Below are 20,213 nucleotides of genomic sequence, written 5' to 3' on the forward strand. Positions count from 1 at the left end.
GCAACAATTATTGGCACCCTTTTAGTCAATACTTTGTGCTACCTCTCTTTGCCAAGATAACCGCTCTGAGTCTTCTCCTATAACGCCTGATGAGGTTGGAGAATACATGGCGAGGGATCTGAGACTGTTCCTCCATACAGAATCTCTCCAGATCCTTCACATTTCGAGGTCCACGCTGGTGGACTCTCCTCTTCAGTTCACCCCACAAGTTTTCTATGGGGACTGGGATGGCCATGGCAGGACCTTGATTTAAAAATAATAATAATAATAATAATAATAATAATAATAATAATAAAATTAATGCATAGAAAATAAACAACCTTATTTTTGAATGGCTACTTTAATTTTAATATTCAATCCTGCTGATATAGTATAATTACTAAAATATTGGACTTGAGTACAGTTCAAGAAGAGATCCAGCAGGGGGCGCCATTGCACTTTTTTTTTTTTAACCTGTTCATTTCATTCAGTCCTGGCATTTGAGCCCACAACCTTCCTCTGCCTTTACCCTTCTCGAAATGCCAATAAATGCACAGACACAGCTTTACAAAGAGTGTACATTTTATTTTCAAATCATCTACAGGAAGTGCACCGAGTTTCATCTCGACAGCTTTTCATTTCCTAAACGAAACCTACAGTACAGTTCTTATGAAAAAAATAATAATTATTATTATTATAAAGGCATGCTAGTTACAGATATTCTACAGGAAAGAGGTATTTACACAGCGAGTTCTCCTACAACAGTTTGCTCGGGTGGCACAAACACTTGAGTTAGAGATGCTCACGTCACATCCTCGCTCACGAACGAAGCAGTGCATTTGAAAGAAACGTTAGGAAAATAGCAGTCTGGGATTCAGTCGGGGTTTTTTTTTTTTTTTTCCTTTTGTGCTCTTTTTTCAAATTAACAGAGATTGACCGCTCATCTTTTAGAGCATCCTTTCATTTCATTTTTTGTAGAAATATCAAAATAGACTTTTTTTTTTTTAAATCTGTCAAATGATCGCTGCTCGTTTTTGTTCAGTCACATCCCAGACGTAAAAAAAAAAAACAACAACAAAACAAAAAAAAGATTCAAATAAAAATTAAAATTAAAAACAGACTTCCACAAGACTGCCAAAAGCCACCTGCTGCATCTTGGCTCAAAAACAAACCGATAAAATTCATCCGATTTTAGATCAGATCAGCATCGATAACCTGCCTTTACAACAAGGAGAATCTGAAATTTCAGACTTGGCAAAAACATTTCACTTCCGACGTTAATTAAAAAAAATACAAAAAATAAACAATTATGGCTTCTCGAATTATTGTACTTCAGTTAAGAACTTTGCTTATGTGCTCTTACTGCATGTGTGTGAGAGTGTGTGTTTGTGTGTGAGAGCCAGAGAGCTCCTGATGTTCCAGAAATGTCCGACTCATTCATGTCAAACCCCCCCCGCCACCACCCCCCCGGCTCCAAACACAGAATTCTGGGATATTTTGGACCGTACACTGCCAGCCAAAAGTTCATTTCAGTCACTCTTCATGCTACAGATAACAATAAACCCACGGCGCTGTTAAACTCTGGATTCTGATTGGTTAGGAGGTGTCGACGCGTTATGGTTTCTATAGCAACAGTGTACGAAGAGACTTGTATCGCTGATGCTGTACACAAATGACAAAAAAAAAAAATTTATTCCATACTTGGTGTCCATGTATGTACTGGATTAGTTATTCACGCTCAGGCATGCTCTCTGCACCCAATGTATACTAATAGGAAATCACGGTTGTCATGGAAACGTTATATTTTGACAGGTTCATCTGCTGTTAAATAAATCACAGAGACTCTGATACCGAACTATGCGTTGCATCGATTTATGATTAAATGATAGCTTGTCTAGGAACTTGGGATGGTGTGAGAAAATGGTGGGGATTTTATTTATTTATTTATTTATTTATGCATAAATTTGCATAATCGTGCATATTCAGCAATTCCTGGATTTTTTTTATTTTTATTTTTTTTAACTAAAAAGGTGTAACGATTTTTGCTCTAGAGCCATTTTTAGTTTTACTTCAACCCACTGTGCTCGAAAACGTCCGACTGGCAGTGTACGGAGAAATCTTCGGAAAGTTCTGAGGGAATCGAGGTTAGTCATGTGACCACGGGACACGAGGCGCTCTCCTCACCGTCCCCGCGCTCGTTCGCATCACGGAGGCGGCGATGAGCAAAATTTCCTGAGCTGCCAGAAATGAAATCCTCACACGTTTGCTCGTGATCTTTTGTGACAGAAATAAATCTTTAAAAAAAAATAAAATAAATTTTTTTTAAAAAAATCAGAGCACGGATAAACATCATCGAGACATTCCAGTTTTAAAACACTCTGGTTAGAGCTTTGCACAAATGCAGCAAATATCTTTTGTGGCAGTTCCGAGTCTTCCACACGCGGCGAGAAGACCTTAAAGGTGCAGTTTGTCATTTTTGGAGCCCTACGAAACGTTACAAAATCAACACACCCACCTTGGGTGAAACTTAAATACCTCATTAGTTTCCTTTTCACTGAAAACGGACATGATCTGGGCCGTTCCACTTGGGGGCGGAGCCTATTTCAGGCCCAGAAAAGTGTCGATTAAACCTGAAATGGGAAGAAAAAACAACCAAAGAGATCCCAATGCAAATCAATATGGTCATATTTCAAACACAGTTTTCATGAGCTGTCTTTGTAATACGATTGCACATAATACAAACTCTTGAAAAAAAAAAAAAAAAAAAAAAAATTACAAACCGCACCTTTAAACAGCACGCGTTTCCGTATCTACGCAAAACTTCATACGTGACTCTGCGGAATCTCATGTACACGTACGACAAAATGTCTGCCTAGAGATCTCATAAACCAGTCCTAACCTTACGTTCACACTGGCATTATGTAATCGCGCGTAGTTTGTCTCTTGTGGGCGTGGCCTGTTTTTTGTTTTTATACGTTTCGGTTCCAATGAGAAACGATAATAGCGGTATATATTTAGCTTCCGAGTTTTATTTCTCTTCGTGATGTCTCTATTTTTTATTTTAATGGATTGAGAGGTCAGGATATAAGGTTTTAAAGATGACGCACCACGAGGATCGTTCGGATTTGTCACTTCAACGGCGTCGTAGCTAATTCACGTAGGATCGATCGAAATCTCGAAAGCCGCTTTCTTTTGGCGCTCGCTAGCGTGAACGTACGGCTAGTCCCGCAGCGTAAACGAGTCGGCTACGTGTTTCCAGATAACGTTAAGAAGACCTCGGACGGACAGAATTCGGAAACAAACCCCGGTTCAGACGTCTGTGCTGAAAATCTAAAGCTTCACTAGTACAGGAGTTTGAGCTTTTAACTTAAGACCACGTAACTAGCCAATGCTAAGCCACGCTACACGGTGTTAAAGGGTCTAACTGCATGAGTTCATATAGCTTTAGGATTTGAACCCTTTGTCATTTACAAATGATTGTCAAATCGGTCGAAAAGAAAATGCAGAAATGACACGGTATAAGGGTGATGGAGTCGAGTCGAACATCTGAGTTCGTCCAGAATGTGTCCTCAACAGCCAAAGACGGGGTTTTTTTTTTTTTTGGGGGGGGGGGGGGGGGGGGGTTAAGAAAACACTGCATGGTTTCTTCTAACACCGAGTGTTTATATCCTGGGAAAAATACCTAAAAATGGACGTGAAGAAAAGGAGTGAAGCAATCCCTGGCGTGTACCCGAGTGAACCTCTCTAGAGAAGGGAGGAAGAGAGGGTCGATTGCTACATCTCGATTCGTGTCCGTCCTTCACGATGGTTTGGTTTATTCTCCTAAAGTAGGTCTTTACCGCTTTAGGATCATTTCCGACTGAGTGAATGACTCGAGTCGGGATTTCTAACTAAAACCGGTCTCAGCGTCCGTTAGATAATGGATAACACTAGCTGCCGTAAATCCTTGTTGGGCGAGTGGACGAAAAAAAAAGTCAGAATGACCCTAAGTTACGCTAAAACATGGCTGCCGGCACGGAGCCGTAGGAGTGCAGGTTTGTATACGCCGATTGCTTTCTGGCTGAAGCTGCGCCGGTTCTGGACGGACTGGCGCGTTGGTGCGTGCTGCTCGAAGCCAGAGCTACATCGGGGCTTTAAACTGGTTTCCAGAGAGATGCTGCCGGATGGACGGCTTGGAGCCTGCTGCGTCACCGAGCTTACGCCACACCACCTGAACACAGAGTAAAAGAAACCCAGAAGGGGGAGGAAAAGAAAAAGAAAAAAAAAGAGGGAGGTGTTACACACTGCTTTTGTCGCAGAGACAGTGGAGTAGGTGGCGGGGGTAGATTCGGTGTATCTGGAGAGAAGAAAGGACCCATTGTAGCTGTGTGTCATCTCTGTGATTGTGCCCTTGACAGGCGAGAGGGCCCAGAGTGCACAGGGAACCGCGCGGCTCTGCAGGTCCCACAGTCCACGCCGGTCCCATGGGTTTAAGAAGAGGCCCTTCTTATTAAACCTGCCCCAATCTGCCCTAATCAGACCTACTCTGGGTTTTTAAATAAATAAATAAATAAATAAAATACTGCGCAGAAATATTCATCCCCTTCACCTTTTCCATATTATGCAGCGTAAGAAAATAAAATCTACATAAAATCACCCATAATAGGAGGAAAAACAATAAGTTTAAAAAAAAAAATTGAGATTAGTATTCACTGCTCTGAACACCGCCCTAAATTAATTATTCTGCTGCACACGTTTATCATCGGAAGTCACGATAATTAGTTTGAAAGGAGTCAACCTGTGTGCAATGAAAGTGTCACATGATCTCAGACTTTCCAGATCTCAGATCTCAGAAGAATCCAGACTTTGTTCGAGCAGACAGCATTACGAAGACCAACCATCAAAATAATGAAACACTGAACATCTCATTAAATCCGTTATTTAAAAGCGGAAAGAAAATGCATCGCATCTGCGATTGAATTGAAATGTTTTCAGGTGCCTCTTGAGCAGGCCGTGCACCAAAAGGTCAGTGACTGGCTAAAGAGTCCGAGAAGCAACCGAGAGGCCGAGGGGAACTCGGAGCTCTAAACCAGTACCCTAAAAGAAGCTGTTCAAAGGACAGTCGTAGACTGGACACTCCACAAAAGGTGGCAGACCATATGAAACCCTATTTGAAGTTTGTTGGACACTCAGCAGACACGTGGGAAAAGGTTGTTTTGTCTGACGAGACCAAAATAAAAAACTTTTTGGCCGTGGTACAAAGCGCTGCATTTGGCAGAATCCCAAGAGTGTTCATGAACACCAACCCCTGCAGCGAAGCATGGTGGTGGTAGCATGTTGTCTTTCTGGTTACTTCTCTGACTTCCCTTTCTGATGGAGGGCCTCATCTGGGCAGAGACACGGTCGTGCAATGCTGTCCCACACTGTTCTTATCCAATCTGCCCCGCTCTGCTCTTATCCAATCTGCCCCGCTCTGCTCTTATCCAATCTGCCCCGCTCTGATCCTATCCAATCTTCCCCGCTCTGTTTGTTCTTGTTCTGCTATGCAGCTCTCCACAGCTCAGAGGAGCCCAATAGACCCACATTGTTCTCAGCGCTAAAGTTATTTTAATTACTCTGACGGCTGCGCTATAAACTCCACAGAGACCCTCTAATAAAACAGCGTGAAAACCAGGTCATGCCAGTGGGGTCACTGAAACACCGTCCTCAATCAAAGCCAGGGCAAATCTGACAGGAAAACAAATTCGGGTCCTTTAGCACGGCCTGCTCCTGATTATATAAATGAATATTCATTAGGGCGGCGTGTTCCCACTGGTTGTGTGGGAGTGAGCCCGCAATCCCGCTTACGAAGGACTTGTTAAGGAGTCGATGAGCTAAGCATAGGGGAAAAGATCATAATAAGGAACATGCTGCTTTACGACACAAGAGGCAAAAAAGTACAAATCCAGGTTCACCACCTGTAGAGTCCGGACTTACGTTACACATTTCCCTCACGATAGCTTTCTCTTTCTCACTCAGATCCTCCTCGTAGTCCTCAGGAATCTGTCTGTCCAGGTTCTCGTGGACCTCCAGTACCTGAAAGAAATGGAGAAGAAAAAGCCTAAGATTGGGATGCATCACTGGACCAAAGCCTGGTTTAAAAGTAAAGGCACTTTGGATTGGACAGAGCACAGGAAAAGTTTGGAAAAAAATCGCTGTCCAACAATACTTTCAAGCATGTCTGAAGCATGATGAATCGCACAGTGCGAACCTCTCCGTGACTAGCCGAGTACAACGACGAGGAACAAGCAGTACGAGTCCGAGAGGCGTTTAAATCAATCTGCTGGTCACGCGCAGCAGATCCCTGAATCCAGTTCATCATCCGTCTATTTGTGTTGGAGCGCCAGGGCAAAATTTCAAGGCAGAAATACACGACGTTATTCTTCTCGCCTTTTATTTTATTTAATAAGGACATTTGAAGGATGTTGCTGAGACAGACAGACATAAATTTATTTATTTATTTATTTATTTATTTTTTAAACACAAGCAAGGACGTTTAAAATGGGCTAACGTGCTGACAGGACACACGAGCTTCTTCTTCTTGCTGTTTTCGATGAAACACTGACGTTACATACGCCTCTTCTTGTACGCACATAAATTTGGGTTGGATTTGAGCATGTGTTCAAATGAACTTTCTGTCAAGTGCGTACGAGTTAAACAGTCTTACACGTGCAGAATTTACCTTCATGGCATGAACCAGAGCCTCCGGCTTCTGAGCAGATGTTATGTAGGGAGCGACGGGCGAGGGCAGGTCTCCACCCGGGAGTCGAGCGGTGCCCTGTGGGGAGAAATACACACAGAGTGATGACCGCTAGTGTTACAGTCACGTTTTCGGAGAGGATGTGTGTTTTTCTGAAGGGGTTAAACCGTCTCATCGTTGCCAGTGCCGCCCTCACGAGCACCCAGCGCATCAACAATGAGTTCTTTGAGTGGGTTAGGCCTGGCGAGGCCCTGTTTAGACACAGCCTTTTGAGTTTCGTTCTAGCGTTAAATCCACAACAATCGAGCCCGCATTCCATCAGCGGGGGCCTCGAGCTGAGCGCTGAACGGGAGCAGCTCCTCGCTTTCAGCCTGCGTTGCTCGTTTACAGGCGCCAGAACACTCGCGTCAGGCTGGAACTGGGGGCATTTCGCACATTACTCATACGGGAACGCCCACGGGCACGAGGCTGATCACATTCACAAGGGATCATGATGAAATCCCGTCAGTTACAATTTACGACCCAGAGGTGATTCACCACTTATGGGCCATGTTCCAATCCCATCCGATGAAAATGACTGCTACAGTCGAATTCACTAGGCCAAATAGCAACTTACCTTCCAGGAGCCAATCAGCAAAATTTAACAGGAAGAAGCACAATTACAGTCTTAACACTAGTAATCCAGGACCACACGTAAAATACACTCTACTACACTATACTATAGTAACTTAAACTTACTACCCACAGGCCACACTCAAATATACTCCATTGTATAGTATACTATAGTATAGTACATTTACTATCCAGAGGCCACACTCAAATATACTCCACTATACTATAGTTCATTTACTATACTATGAGGCCACACTCAAATATACTCCACTACACTATAGTATAGTAAATATAGTATAGTAATATAGTATAATATAGTATAGTTAATTTACTATCCAGAGGCCACACTCAAATATACTCCACTATACTATAGTTAATTTACTATACTATGAGGCCACACTCAAATATACTCCACGACACTATAGTAAATATAGTATAGTATTATAGTATAGTTAATTTACTATACTATGAGGCCACACTCAAATATACTCCACTACACTATAGTATAGTAAATATAGTATAGTAATATAGTATAATATAGTATAGTTAATTTACTATCCAGAGGCCACACTCAAATATACTCCACTATACTATAGTTAATCTATTATACTATGAGGCCACACTCAAATATACTCCACGACACTATAGTAAATATAGTATAGTATTATAGTATAGTTAATTTACTATACTATGAGGCCACACTCAAATATACTCCACTACACTATAGTATAGTAAATATAGTATAGTAATATAGTATAATATAGTATAGTTAATTTACTATCCAGAGGCCACACTCAAATATACTCCACTATACTATAGTTAATCTATTATACTATGAGGCCACACTCAAATATACTCCACGACACTATAGTAAATATAGTATAGTATTATAGTATAGTTAATTTACTATACTATGAGGCCACACTCAAATATACTCCACTACACTATAGTATAGTAAATATAGTATAGTAATATAGTATAATATAGTATAGTTAATTTACTATCCAGAGGCCACACTCAAATATACTCCACTATACTATAGTTAAATTACTATACTATGAGGCCACACTCAAATATACTCCATGACACTATAGTAAATATAGTATAGTATTATAGTATAGTTAATTTACTATACTATGAGGCCACACTCAAATATACTCCACGACACTATAGTAAATATAGTATAGTATTATAGTATAGTTAATTTACTATACTATGAGGCCACACTCAAATATACTCCACTACACTATAGTAATATAGTATAATATAGTATAGTTAATTTACTATCCAGAGGCCACACTCAAATATACTCCACTACACTATAGTAATATAGTATAATATAGTATAGTTAATTTACTATCCAGAGGCCACACTCAAATATACTCCACTACACTATAGTGTAGTAAATATAGTATAGTAATATAGTATAGTTAATTTACAATACCATGAGGCCACACTCAAATATACTCCACGACACTATAGTATAGTAAATATAGTATAGTAATATAGTATAATATAGTATAGTTAATTTACTATCCAGAGGCCACACTCAAATATACTCCACGACACTATAGTAAATATAGTATAGTAATATAGTCCAGTAAATTTACTATACCATGAGGCCACACTCAAATATACTCCACTACACTATAGTATAGTAAATATAGTATAGTAATATAATATAATATAGTATAGTTAATTTACTATCCAGAGGCCACACTCAAATATACTCCACTATACTATAGTTAATTTACTATACTATGAGGCCACACTCAAATATACTCCACGACACTATAGTAAATATAGTATAGTAATATAGTATAGTAAATTTACTATACTATGAGGCCACACTCAAATATACTCCACTACACTATAGTATCGTAATATAGTATAATATAGTATAGTTAATTTACTATCCAGAGGCCACACTCAAATATACTGCACTACACTACAGAAAATTGACACTGCAGGGGTCAGGGGTCATACTCAAATACACTATATCATCATCACACTATAGTAAGTGTACTATCTGGAACCACGGTCAAATACCCTCCACTATATTATAGTAAATCTACACCACTCAAATACACTCCACTATACTGGGGACTCAGTGGGTCATGCTCTAATTGAACATTAATTAGTAAATGTATCCAATTAAGACGACGTACACAAGACCACATGACTTCTGCATTTGCACTTTATCTGTCTTCATTCTGTCCGAGGCTTAAAGTTACATCTTGAATTTAATTTTTTTTTTCCTGTCAGTCATGGCAAATTTTTTTTTGGGGTGGGGGGGACACCACACTCAAATCCACTCCGCTGGGCCAAACCAAAACATTCCTTGCTAGCTAGATGCCGTCGTTCTTGAGGGTGATGTGCGTCTGCAGAGAAGTTTACACTATCTTAAAATGGAATCTTGAAATGCATACATAATAAGGGTGAGAGGATTAAATAATCATCCCGTGTCGCTGCTGTGGCAACATCTGGAGATGTGTCACGGGGAACACGTGTGTGAGTGGCTCAGAGGGAACGTTTAATTACACGGCATTAGTGTTTCTATGAGGTTCCGGCCAGCTGAGCTTCTCTGGAAACATCATCATCTCCATTAGTCATGTGATGTACCATCACAATCCACACACACACACACGGCTGAAGGAGTAAATTTCCATAATTCCACCTGGATCAGGTCCTAACCATCAATTCGAAAGCCTCCATTTGGTTTGGATGGCCTCCCAGGTTCAGTCTTGAAGCCTGAATGATGTATTAACCATTTCAACACTGTCGAGTGAGATGCTACGTATGTGTGTGTGTGTGTGTGTGTGTGTGTGTGTGTGTGTGTGTGTGTGTGTAAATCGTCAAAACAAACAGACCTATGATTAGGCAGTGCTTTGGAGTGCCAGATAAACTCGGAAGAGTCTGACCTCTGAGCCACTTCCGTCTTCAACAGGCTTATAGAGGACTAAAAAAAAAAAACCCTTGGTGGCTATAATCCCCTGTTAAGAACGACTAAGAGCTCTGCACAGAAAATCCATATGGCAGATTAAGCCTCAGGTGATAAACACAACGTATTTGGCCTTGTGCAGGACGCGTCAGCGGAGAAAGCAGAGGAGGACGATCTCAAACTCATCATGACGACGGTCCCGACTGCACCCGGCGTCATAGCAATCGAGCTATGAGACAAATAAACGCTTACAAATATGTCTTTAAAATGGAACCGCAGCAAGATCATCTGTAATCTATAGACAAAGCGTCATCAGAAAGAAAGACAGAAAGAGACAGAGAGAGAGAGAGAGAGAGAGAGAGAGAGAGAAAGAATGCTAGAGAGAGAATTCTAGCTGTCCAACATGGACATCTTCATAAGAAGTAAGGAAGGCAGAAAGAAAGGAAGAAAAGAGAGAGAAAAGACTGAAATGAAGGGAGGAAAAAGAAAGAAAAGGGTGAGGGAAGGAAGGAAGGAAAGAAGGAAGGAAGAAAGAAATAAAGAAAGAAGTGAGAGGGAAAAGACTGATGGAGGGAGGAAAAAGAAAGAAAAAGGGGACGGAAGAAAGAAAGAAAGAAAGAAAGAAAGAAAGAGAGGGAAAAACAGATGGAGGGAGAAAAAAGAAAGAAAAAGGGGACAGAAGAAAGAAAGAAAAGAAAAAGAAAGAAGCGAAAGGGAAAAGACAGATGGAGGGAGGAAAAAGAATGAAAAAAGGAAGGAAGGAAGGATGAAGTGAGAGGGAAAAGACAGATAGCAGGAGTAAAAAGAAAGAAAAAAGGGGGAAGGAAGGAAGGAAGGAAGAAGTAAGAGGGAAAGACAGATAGTGGGAGGAAAACAAAAGAAAAGGGGGAAGAAAAAGAAAGAAAAGACAGAGATGGTGGGGGGAAAAAGAAAAAAAAGAAGGGGAAGGGAAGGAAGGAGAAACAGAAAGCTAGAGAGATAATTGACAGACTTCATAAGAAGAAAGAAAGGCAAAAGAAAGAAAGAAAGAAAGAAAGAACGAACCTACACTGGTTATTATTTGTGTTATTATTGTGCTTTTTGGAAAATCCCGTTGTCCCGTATCTTCACAAAGAGCTCCACTGGTGTCGTGTCAGTGAAAAAGCAGGCTAGAGGAAAAGGAAGGAGGAGGAAAAAAGAGGAAAGGTTCTTCACATTCTCATGTGAGCTCCAGTTGAGAAGCGATCAGCATGAGGTCTGTGTGAGTGTCTGATCCTCCTGTTCCTCCTGAGGTTCCTCCTGAGGTTCCGCCGGTCAACACACCCACAGCTCTCAGCATTGTTCCATTATTAATGCCCGAGTTCTCAAAAATGTTCCACAGACCCAGTCACGTTTATTTTAGGAACGTCAAACTCAAGTGAACAGTCAAACTTTATAAAAAAGACAATAAATAAATAAATAAAGATAACGGAGAAACGCTCTTCGCTCTCACCCTTAAAACAGCAGTTTAAAACCTCTGGATGAAACCCACCGTGTTTCCTAATCGAGTTCTCCTACTCGACGTACAGAACTAGGCCGAGAGTGCTGATTTAGCCTGTCACGGCCAACGAGCGCTCTGATTAGCTAAAGCTGGGAGGGGGTTAACATCCACAGGGCTGATCGTGACCTTTTTTTTCTAAGGAGAAGAGGCAGAGGATAAAGAACAGTACCTCAGGGAAAGGAACAAAGTAAGAGAGAGAGATAGAGAGCAAGAGAGAGAGAGAGAGAGAGAGAGAGAGAGAGAGAGAGAGAGAGAGAGAGATGGAGTGGGCGGTGATGAAGGAGACAGGAAGACGGGCTAAATAAAGAAATGTTCATTTCATGCTCCGTCTCGTTAAGCCGTGTGCCGCAGCGGATGGATGCTGGAGGCATGAAAAGCCTCCACGAGAAGCTAAATAATCTCACGCGTAGATGTTTTATTGCTGCGAGTTATTACTCGAGTCTGAGAGATGTTTACCCAGCGGCGCAGGGTAGTGTCAATTGGAAAGGACAAGCTTGCGTGAGACTGTCAAAACTGTCTGGGTTCGAACAGCTCCAAAAAAAAAAAAAATGTTTTAATTGTTTAAAAAAAAAAAAAAAAAAAAAATCAATACACTTCTTTTTAAACCCAATTATTTCTCAAGTCAGTTTTTCCCCTATTTCTCTTGTGGGAAGTCTCCAGAACAGCAGGGGGCGGTAGTCTAGAGTCAAACGGTGCCGTTATTGTTTTCTAAGGCGGAAGGACTCGAGAACCTTGCCCTCGACCCCGAGTGAACACCTCTGGGACGAACTGGAACTGGAGCCTTCTCACCTAACACCTCAACCTCAACCTCACTAATGCTCTTGTAGCTGAATGAACACAAATCCCCACAACATGTAGTGGAAAGACTTCGCAGAAGAGAAGAGAAGAGAAGAGTGGAGCGCGTTGTAACAGAGAAAGTGAAGGAAAATAAAATCTATAACGGGATGTTTAACAAGCACAGACGAGTGTTCTTAAAGATTTGTCCTCGTGAGCTGATCAAGAGGAAAGGAAGACCATCCTGACCACCCAGAAGGAAAAGCCAATGCCAGAAACATCGCTCTACATCAGGAGGATCCGGACCCAAAAGACTCCTGGCTGTAGGGTGAATATTTAGACAGCTGCATCGATCGGGACCAGTGCAGTAACGTCAAGAGGAGAAACGTGAACCCGGTGCTCCAAGATACACGTACACGCGCATCTCTCTGTTTATACGCGGTTATGAAGTTACAGGCTTACGTGATCCGAGTTAATTTCGTTAACCCCGAGCTTCCTGCCGGTCAGATCACGGTTAGCGGCCAGGCTCTGATCTCCGAGGCACTTTGTACTCGAACAACAGTTCTCCTGCAGAGATCAGACCCCTGCGCAGAGGCAGGAAATCACCCCAAAGATGAAACTCTCAACAATTCTTTTTTTTCCTTTCCCCCCCCCCCCCTCTCCAGAGACTTTCAAACAAAAGGGCCGACGAACGATGGGAGACGACGCCGACGATGTGCCGCGTTTTCATAAAGCGACAGGGATACCAGATAACGGAGCGCCGTTTCGCAAATTAAAGATACATCATATTTAAAAGTGGTTTAAAAGCCGATGAGGTCGAAAAAGTGAAAAAAAAAGTCCGTACGTACGTTCTGTAAGGCGTCTTGCTGCTTGGAAAGCGCAGAGAGCTGGGACTCGGAGTGATACAACGACAAGCCTTTCTTCAGCGTCTTCAGATCGCCGACGTTCCCCTGGTTAACAAAGCAAAGACAAAATACGTCCATGTTAGTGAAAGTGATTGGAACGGATACGCAAACCCATACCACAATTAACCAAGAACAGGAAATTCCCATAGCGGCACAACCCTAAGTGTTTTATTCATTGGCTTAACTGCACAGCCCTAATCTGGTATGAATAAATTGTATACGAATAAACTTCCTGGTTTGAACAACGGCGCTTAAAAAGCAACAAAACCTAACGTATAAGCCGTCTGTTTTACCGATATAGATGTATCATATTATCTATATAATTTGGAGTGAAATCGGTGACGGCGGAGAAAGAAATAGCGGAAAGCAAACGAAGATTCACGACACGTGGCGTTTCATTTTCCAAAAGAAAAGTATAAGTGGTGAGAGAAAATGTTTCCACTGTTCTGTGGAAAGTGCTGAAAACTCACAAGCTGAGCGTCGGTATTTTTCTTTTTTAAAAAATGCACTCGTGTGGACAAACCTCGTGGTTCAGATGAAATTCGGAGCTTAGGTCTGGAACCGAGTGCGCGCAGCATGGCAGCTCGTGTCCGTCAACAGAAAACCTCCTTATAGCTCAACGTCTGAGGGAACGGATAAGACTTTTCCTGTGCATTTGGACGTAGAACTGACTTCAACAAGTCCGGAATATTTTCAGCCTAACGAAGTCTAGCAGGAATTTATCCTGCTTTCTTTAGCCTCTGGGGGGTTTTTTTCCCGTTCACCTCGACTAATCAACCCCAGAGTGTTTTACAGCGTGACCTTTCAGCGGTCACCTCGTCGCACATCAATACGAGTCAGACGGTCAGTAAGGAAGGTTAAGAGTACAAGAGCCGATGAGTTATGGACCCGAGGAGGAGAGTCTCGTCACGCTTTGTAAAAATCGGAGACGTATCCTGGTTTCACCTGTCCGCAGCTAATCCGTTTGGGTGTGCACGACGTCGTGAGGATCTCCAAACAGACCTCGAAATGCCTTACGAGACTCCATGGTGTCTGCTCCAAAAGCAATTTAGCACTGGATCTCATCTATCTAATGAAATATTCTCCCTGAAGACCCGAAGATGATCTGTATCTGACGTGCCTTTTACGAGCTGGACGATTTCGGGTCTCGGTAATAACACGCGTGTGATTATCCCGTCCATCTCTCTTTTTTTCCCCCCCTCAAACCTGCTCTGATTGTTGTCGGGTTGGAGAACATCTCTCCATTCGCTCTGAGGGATTACTACAAACAGCCCTAGGAACTGGACGTTTCCCGGAACAGCAAAATTCTGACTAAGAGTTGCGACTCTAGCGTTCCAGCTCTCAGCGTCCGTCTTCTTCTTTGTATTGAGTAAGCAATACAACACTCGATGGCATGCTCTTAAAGAAAATAATCACATTTTCCAATAGCGCTCCATTCCGAAACGTCTTATTCCAATTACACCTCTTATACCACAACAATTCGCCAACGATTCCAACTTTTATTTATTAAGGAGCAACACATCTTACGTTTTGATGTGGAACGTCTGCGAAACAACTTCGTTCCTGTTCTCGCTTACGTTATAGTAGTCACAAACAGTCGTTCCTCAACAAACATATGTATGTATGTATGTATGTATATAGATATGTATGTATACAATATACATGTATGTATGTATGTATGTATATAGATAGATATGTATGTATGTATGTATGTATGTATGTATGTGTATATGTATATATATGTATGTGTGTATATAGATATGTATGTATGCATGCATGTATGTATATATGTATGTATGTATGTATGTATGTGTGTATATAGATATGTATGCATGTATGTATGTGTGTATACATAGATATGTATGTATGCATGCATGTATATGTGTGTATATATATATATATAGATATGTATGCATGCATGTATGTGTGTATATAGATATGTATGCATGCATGTATGTATATATGTATGTATATAGATATGTATGCATGTATATATGCATGTATGTATGTATATGATATATATATATTAATGTATGTATGTGTATATAGATATGTATGTATGCATGCATGTATGTGTATATATAGATATGTATGCATGCATGTATGCATGCATGCATGTATGTATGTATGCATGCATGTGTGTATATAAATATGTATGCATGCATGCATGCATGTATGTATGTATGTATGTATGTGTGTATATAGATATGTATGCATGTATGTATGTATGTGTGTATATAGATATGGATGTATGCATGCATGTATGTGTGTATATATAGATATGTATGTATGTATGTATGTATGTATGTATGTGTGTGTATATAGATATGGATGTATGCATGCATGTATGTGTGTACATATATAGATATGTATGCATGCATGTGTGTATATAGATATGTATGTATGTATATATGTATGTATGTATGTATATAGATATGTATGTATGTATATGATATATATTAATGTATGTATGAGTATATCGATATGTATGTATGCATGCATGTATGTATATATGTGTATATAGATATGTATGCATGTATGTATGTGTGTATATAGATATGCATGCATGTATGTATGTATGTATGTATATAGATATGTATGTATGCATGCATGTATGTGTGTGTGTATATAGATTTGTATGCATGCATATATATATATATATATATATATAACGTGTGTGTGTGTGTGTGTGTGTGTGTGTCACCTGGGAGAAAACCTGCTTGTTGTCATCCTCTAAAATCCGGACTTTCGTCTCCAGCTGACGGATGTAATTTGAGGACTCTGTGGAAATAAAAGCAGAAACACAGGTTAATCTCACAACTAAAACACGACATCCACACACTCGCCCTGCTGGAGGTGTGTGTACGGTGTGTGCGACGCTGATTACACTGATTACAGCATGAAATCACGCCTTCAGCCTTCACCGGAGGAACATATTTACAAGATTAACATCTCATTTTAACGTAATCCCTGCAGTTCAGACAAACTGGTTTATTGTACAGATTCTCCCAGAGCTATTCGGTGGTCTGGGTGCTGCGCTAATCCTAAAATTGCACCTGGTCCAAAAACAAACAAACAAACAAACAAACAAACAAACAAACAAACAAAAACAAAACAAAAAAACGGAGAAAGAACTACGATGAAGCGTGAGATTTTTTTTTTTTTTTTTTTAAAACGCTAGATATTACAATTAATCTTTGGCGGGTGATTGATGAAACTCTTCCAAGAATCTTTTTCAAAAATGCATATTTATTTATGCAAATGAGGCTTCGTATAATTAAATCTGCATACTTATTAAAATCCTAAATCGAGCTTTAATGCCGTTCATGAGCTCACAGTTTGGCTAGTGTATAGGAAACAAGCATTTGAGGCATATGCGTCATGACGTGATCGTGAAGTGGGCGGAGCTTAAAGCATTCTTCAACGTTTAGGACGATACAGTGGAGTTTGGAAATTTTTATCATTTTATTATTTTTATAGTATTATTTTTATATTTATATAAAACCTGGCCAAAATTGTCGTTTCTATCTGTAGCGTCTTGCCTTTTTAAATAATACAAACCATCACAAAAATTCCAATAATTTCCAGTATAAATACCATTACAAACCTTCAGCTAACCATTAAAACCATTACTAGTCCTTAATGGTATCCACGAGACAAAACATGCCACCAATAGAAGGCAACAAGCTACCCGTAGAGACCCACAGGAACCATTAGTGTTTCCATTAAAGCCCATACAATTCCCATTATAACCATTACAGATTCTGTGAGGGTTTCTATTGGCCCCCCAACCGCAGGGGAATTAAATAACAAATAAAAGACTAATTTCGTTTGTTTCATAAAGTGTAAAACCTCGTATATAAAGCTTCAGGATAATTAAAGAACCAGGAGAGGGGGTGTGTCTCCGTGTAGTCTCGTGGGCTGCACCGCATTCTTAGCATACGTGTCACGACCTCGCTATCTGAGCGTGCTGAAGAACACAGAGCGCAGAGACGAGCGTGACCCGTAACGCCCCGCGCGTTTCACGCTCGCTCCCCTTACTACATACCTTCATATCTACAGAGGAAGACCCTGAGGAAGACCGAAGCGTGTTAAATCAGTGCGGGTTTGAACAAGCGAGGTTTAAAAATAAAGAGCAGGACACGGAGAGGGTTAGTGCAAAATCATCGATTAATAATGAACTAAAGAACCAAGAAGTTTTGTTAAAAAATAAATAAACACACACACACACACACACACACACACACACACACACAGCTTTTAGTTCAAATCCTATACTATATACATTATAGATATATTTTATTTGGTCTCTTCTTTCAACGCGTCCCTTGAAAAAAATCTCTGTGTATAGCTGAGTGCAAAAGTTTGTGTCCCCCTCCCACCTCCACTCTTCCATACTGAAGAGTTCGAATAATTTAAATTGTGTGTGTTGGATTGAGGAGCTCATAGTGACAGCATGAAGTCATCGTCAGGGTCAAACTCCTGCTGCTGCTGCATTCTTTTACACACACTCACACACATACACACACACACACACACACGCACCACTTTGTATCCCCCTACACCCTTCCCGACCATCTCCACACTTAATTAGCTGGATTCAGGAGGAGTCATCCTGTTTAAACCCCCGTTTAACCCCCCCCCCCTTCTCTCTCTCCCTCTCTCTCTCTCTCCCCCCATTGTAAATCCCTCTCAGACCCATCATGGTCCCGGCACATCCTCCTCCTTTCATACAGGACTCGACTCTTTGACTTTTTTTTTTTTTGTTTACGCCCAATAAAACACACCCGACGGCGTTTATCGATTATCCCGCCGCTCGTCTACCAGCAGGTGTCGGGAACATCTCGCGCACGTTTAGGACGTCCTCACCAACGCCGGATTCACAGGGGACGCTTTTAAAAGAGCCATTAACACCGTAACACTCTCTCAGAGAAAGCGGCGTGCGCGAGACAAATAGCTGCTAAACAGGTTCTCCTGGTGACGGCTAAAATCTAATCTCGAGAACAGCTCGAGAATGAAGCGTTAGGGTTGAGGAATGTTTTCGATTTTTCCGTAACCGGGTTTAATTCCTGAAAAAAAATGATACGTTTTCCCAGGTATTAATGAAAGAAATGCACACTCTTGATCCGTTTGTGAGAACATTGAACGTTGTGGAACGTCTGCGAACCAGGTTCCTGTTCTTCGTTATGCTATAGGAGCGACAAACATTCGGTTAAGGTCACGGGCGTAACTACGGGTCGGATCTGCAGTCACGGAAAAAAAAAAAATCGGACATTTCTTAACTGCACATAAATCGGACATAAAGCGTGACATGGAAAAAAATAAATACTGATTTCTGAAACACGCAGGGGCGGGGCTTAGCTCCATCTCCCGCTCCGTCCCTGCTTACTCCAAAACCGTCCCGAGTCGAAGACTGGCGTAAATCCTCTTTGCCTTCCTCGTGACTCTCTAATCTAACTCGAGCACATCTGATCAGCTGAGCCCGGAGCGGATTAGAGGAGCCGGGCTCCCAGCAGGCCGAGCAGCCGGGCCGCGAATCGCGATCTCCTGCTGCTCGCCTGCAGAGAAACAGCAACACAGAGCACGCGGAGAGAAACGCCCTCTCCTCGGGCGTTCCTCACCGCCGTGCTCTTTCATCTCCGCAGGGCTGCATTGCAGTAAAATATATATATTTTTTAAAATCGCACAGACTTATCTCCGTTTTGCTTTCATTTGAAAGCCCCGTGGGACTCTGTGGGACAACCGCCGACTCGTTATCACAATGGAGCGTTCGCCTGCATTGTGCCGCGGTTTCCATTGTCGGCGATGGGAAACGGTCAGGATTAGGCGCTTAAGCCCAGAGTATCACGCACACATGCGCGAAACAATGAGACGGGAGTGGCGTGAGCCGAAACCGGACTGCTTTAACTACAATTCAAATTACAATCTAGGTTTTTTTTTGGTAGACTTTTTCCTCAGGGAAAGACACTAAAACAGGCCTGTATGTTAGAGCAATTACCATAAATCAGACAAGACTGCGCATGAATCTCTGTCAGGTGTGTAATGGTGTATCTTAATGGAACGAACCTTGCTTGGTCCATCGTATCATTCGTTAGGTCTACCGAATCGCCATTATACTGTATATCCGACGCGCGATGCGTTTAGCGATCGTGGTTCTAATTTCTTCATTGCACGTCGCTCTGATGTCATAAGGGGGCGTCTTTTATTGCTAGCGCCGTTTAATTTAACGCTTTGGCTCTCCGTGCCGGAAAACAAACGCGCGAGAGCTTCATTTCTCGCTCGCCGTTTTGCCCCCACGATGTTATTTTAATGAGTTTCTTTAACGAGACAGCCTGTTAGCGATCTACAGGTTGAAGAGCGATCCCGTCGACGGCGGTATTAGCCTGAAAGCTGAAGCTTCGGAAGCCGATCCGTTTGATGAGGCGGCGAGAGAGCTGGGCAGACTAAAAGGACTAAAGCGCCGCCGCATCGCTCTCTTTAGTTAAAGATGAACGGAGGGCTAAATCCAAACGCATCGCGGGCAATGTACGTGAACCGAAGTGAAAATAGAGCAACGTTTCCATTTGCGAAATTGTGAACGAAAATGAAATACGTCTAGGATACCGTCGAGGAAGAAGATCGCCACCGGTGATCAAAACACCTTTGAATTTTAGAAAAACGATCCGGATCAGTCACGGGTCACGCGTTAAACCTTTAGGACCCGTGATATAAAACCATACAGGAGGAACAAAACGCCACAATACAAAACGACCAGAAACCACCGAA

At 41.6% G+C, this 20,213-nt stretch overlaps 1 protein-coding gene across 2 annotated transcripts in view; it reads right to left on the minus strand.

The window, feature by feature from the left end:
- Positions 1 to 861: 861 nt before the first annotated feature.
- ccdc85ca (coiled-coil domain containing 85C, a) overlaps positions 862 to 20,213 on the minus strand; it is a 42,930-nt gene continuing 23,578 nt past the window's right edge. Inside the window, exons 3-7 of one of the 2 annotated variants that reach the window (XM_053632352.1) lie at positions 16,153 to 16,229; positions 13,392 to 13,493; positions 6,680 to 6,775; positions 5,935 to 6,033; positions 862 to 4,189 (exon numbers count right to left, since the gene is read on the minus strand). In XM_053632352.1, the coding sequence (XP_053488327.1) occupies positions 4,100 to 4,189; positions 5,935 to 6,033; positions 6,680 to 6,775; positions 13,392 to 13,493; positions 16,153 to 16,229 (464 nt within the window). In that variant the 3' untranslated portion in view covers positions 862 to 4,099. The remainder of the gene's footprint in view (positions 4,190 to 5,934; positions 6,034 to 6,679; positions 6,776 to 13,391; positions 13,494 to 16,152; positions 16,230 to 20,213) is intronic. The other variant, XM_053632353.1, reaches the window with a different exon arrangement.

The sequence above is a fragment of the Ictalurus furcatus genome, chromosome 9 (assembly GCF_023375685.1).
Source record: "Ictalurus furcatus strain D&B chromosome 9, Billie_1.0, whole genome shotgun sequence".
Lineage (NCBI taxonomy): Eukaryota > Metazoa > Chordata > Actinopteri > Siluriformes > Ictaluridae > Ictalurus > Ictalurus furcatus.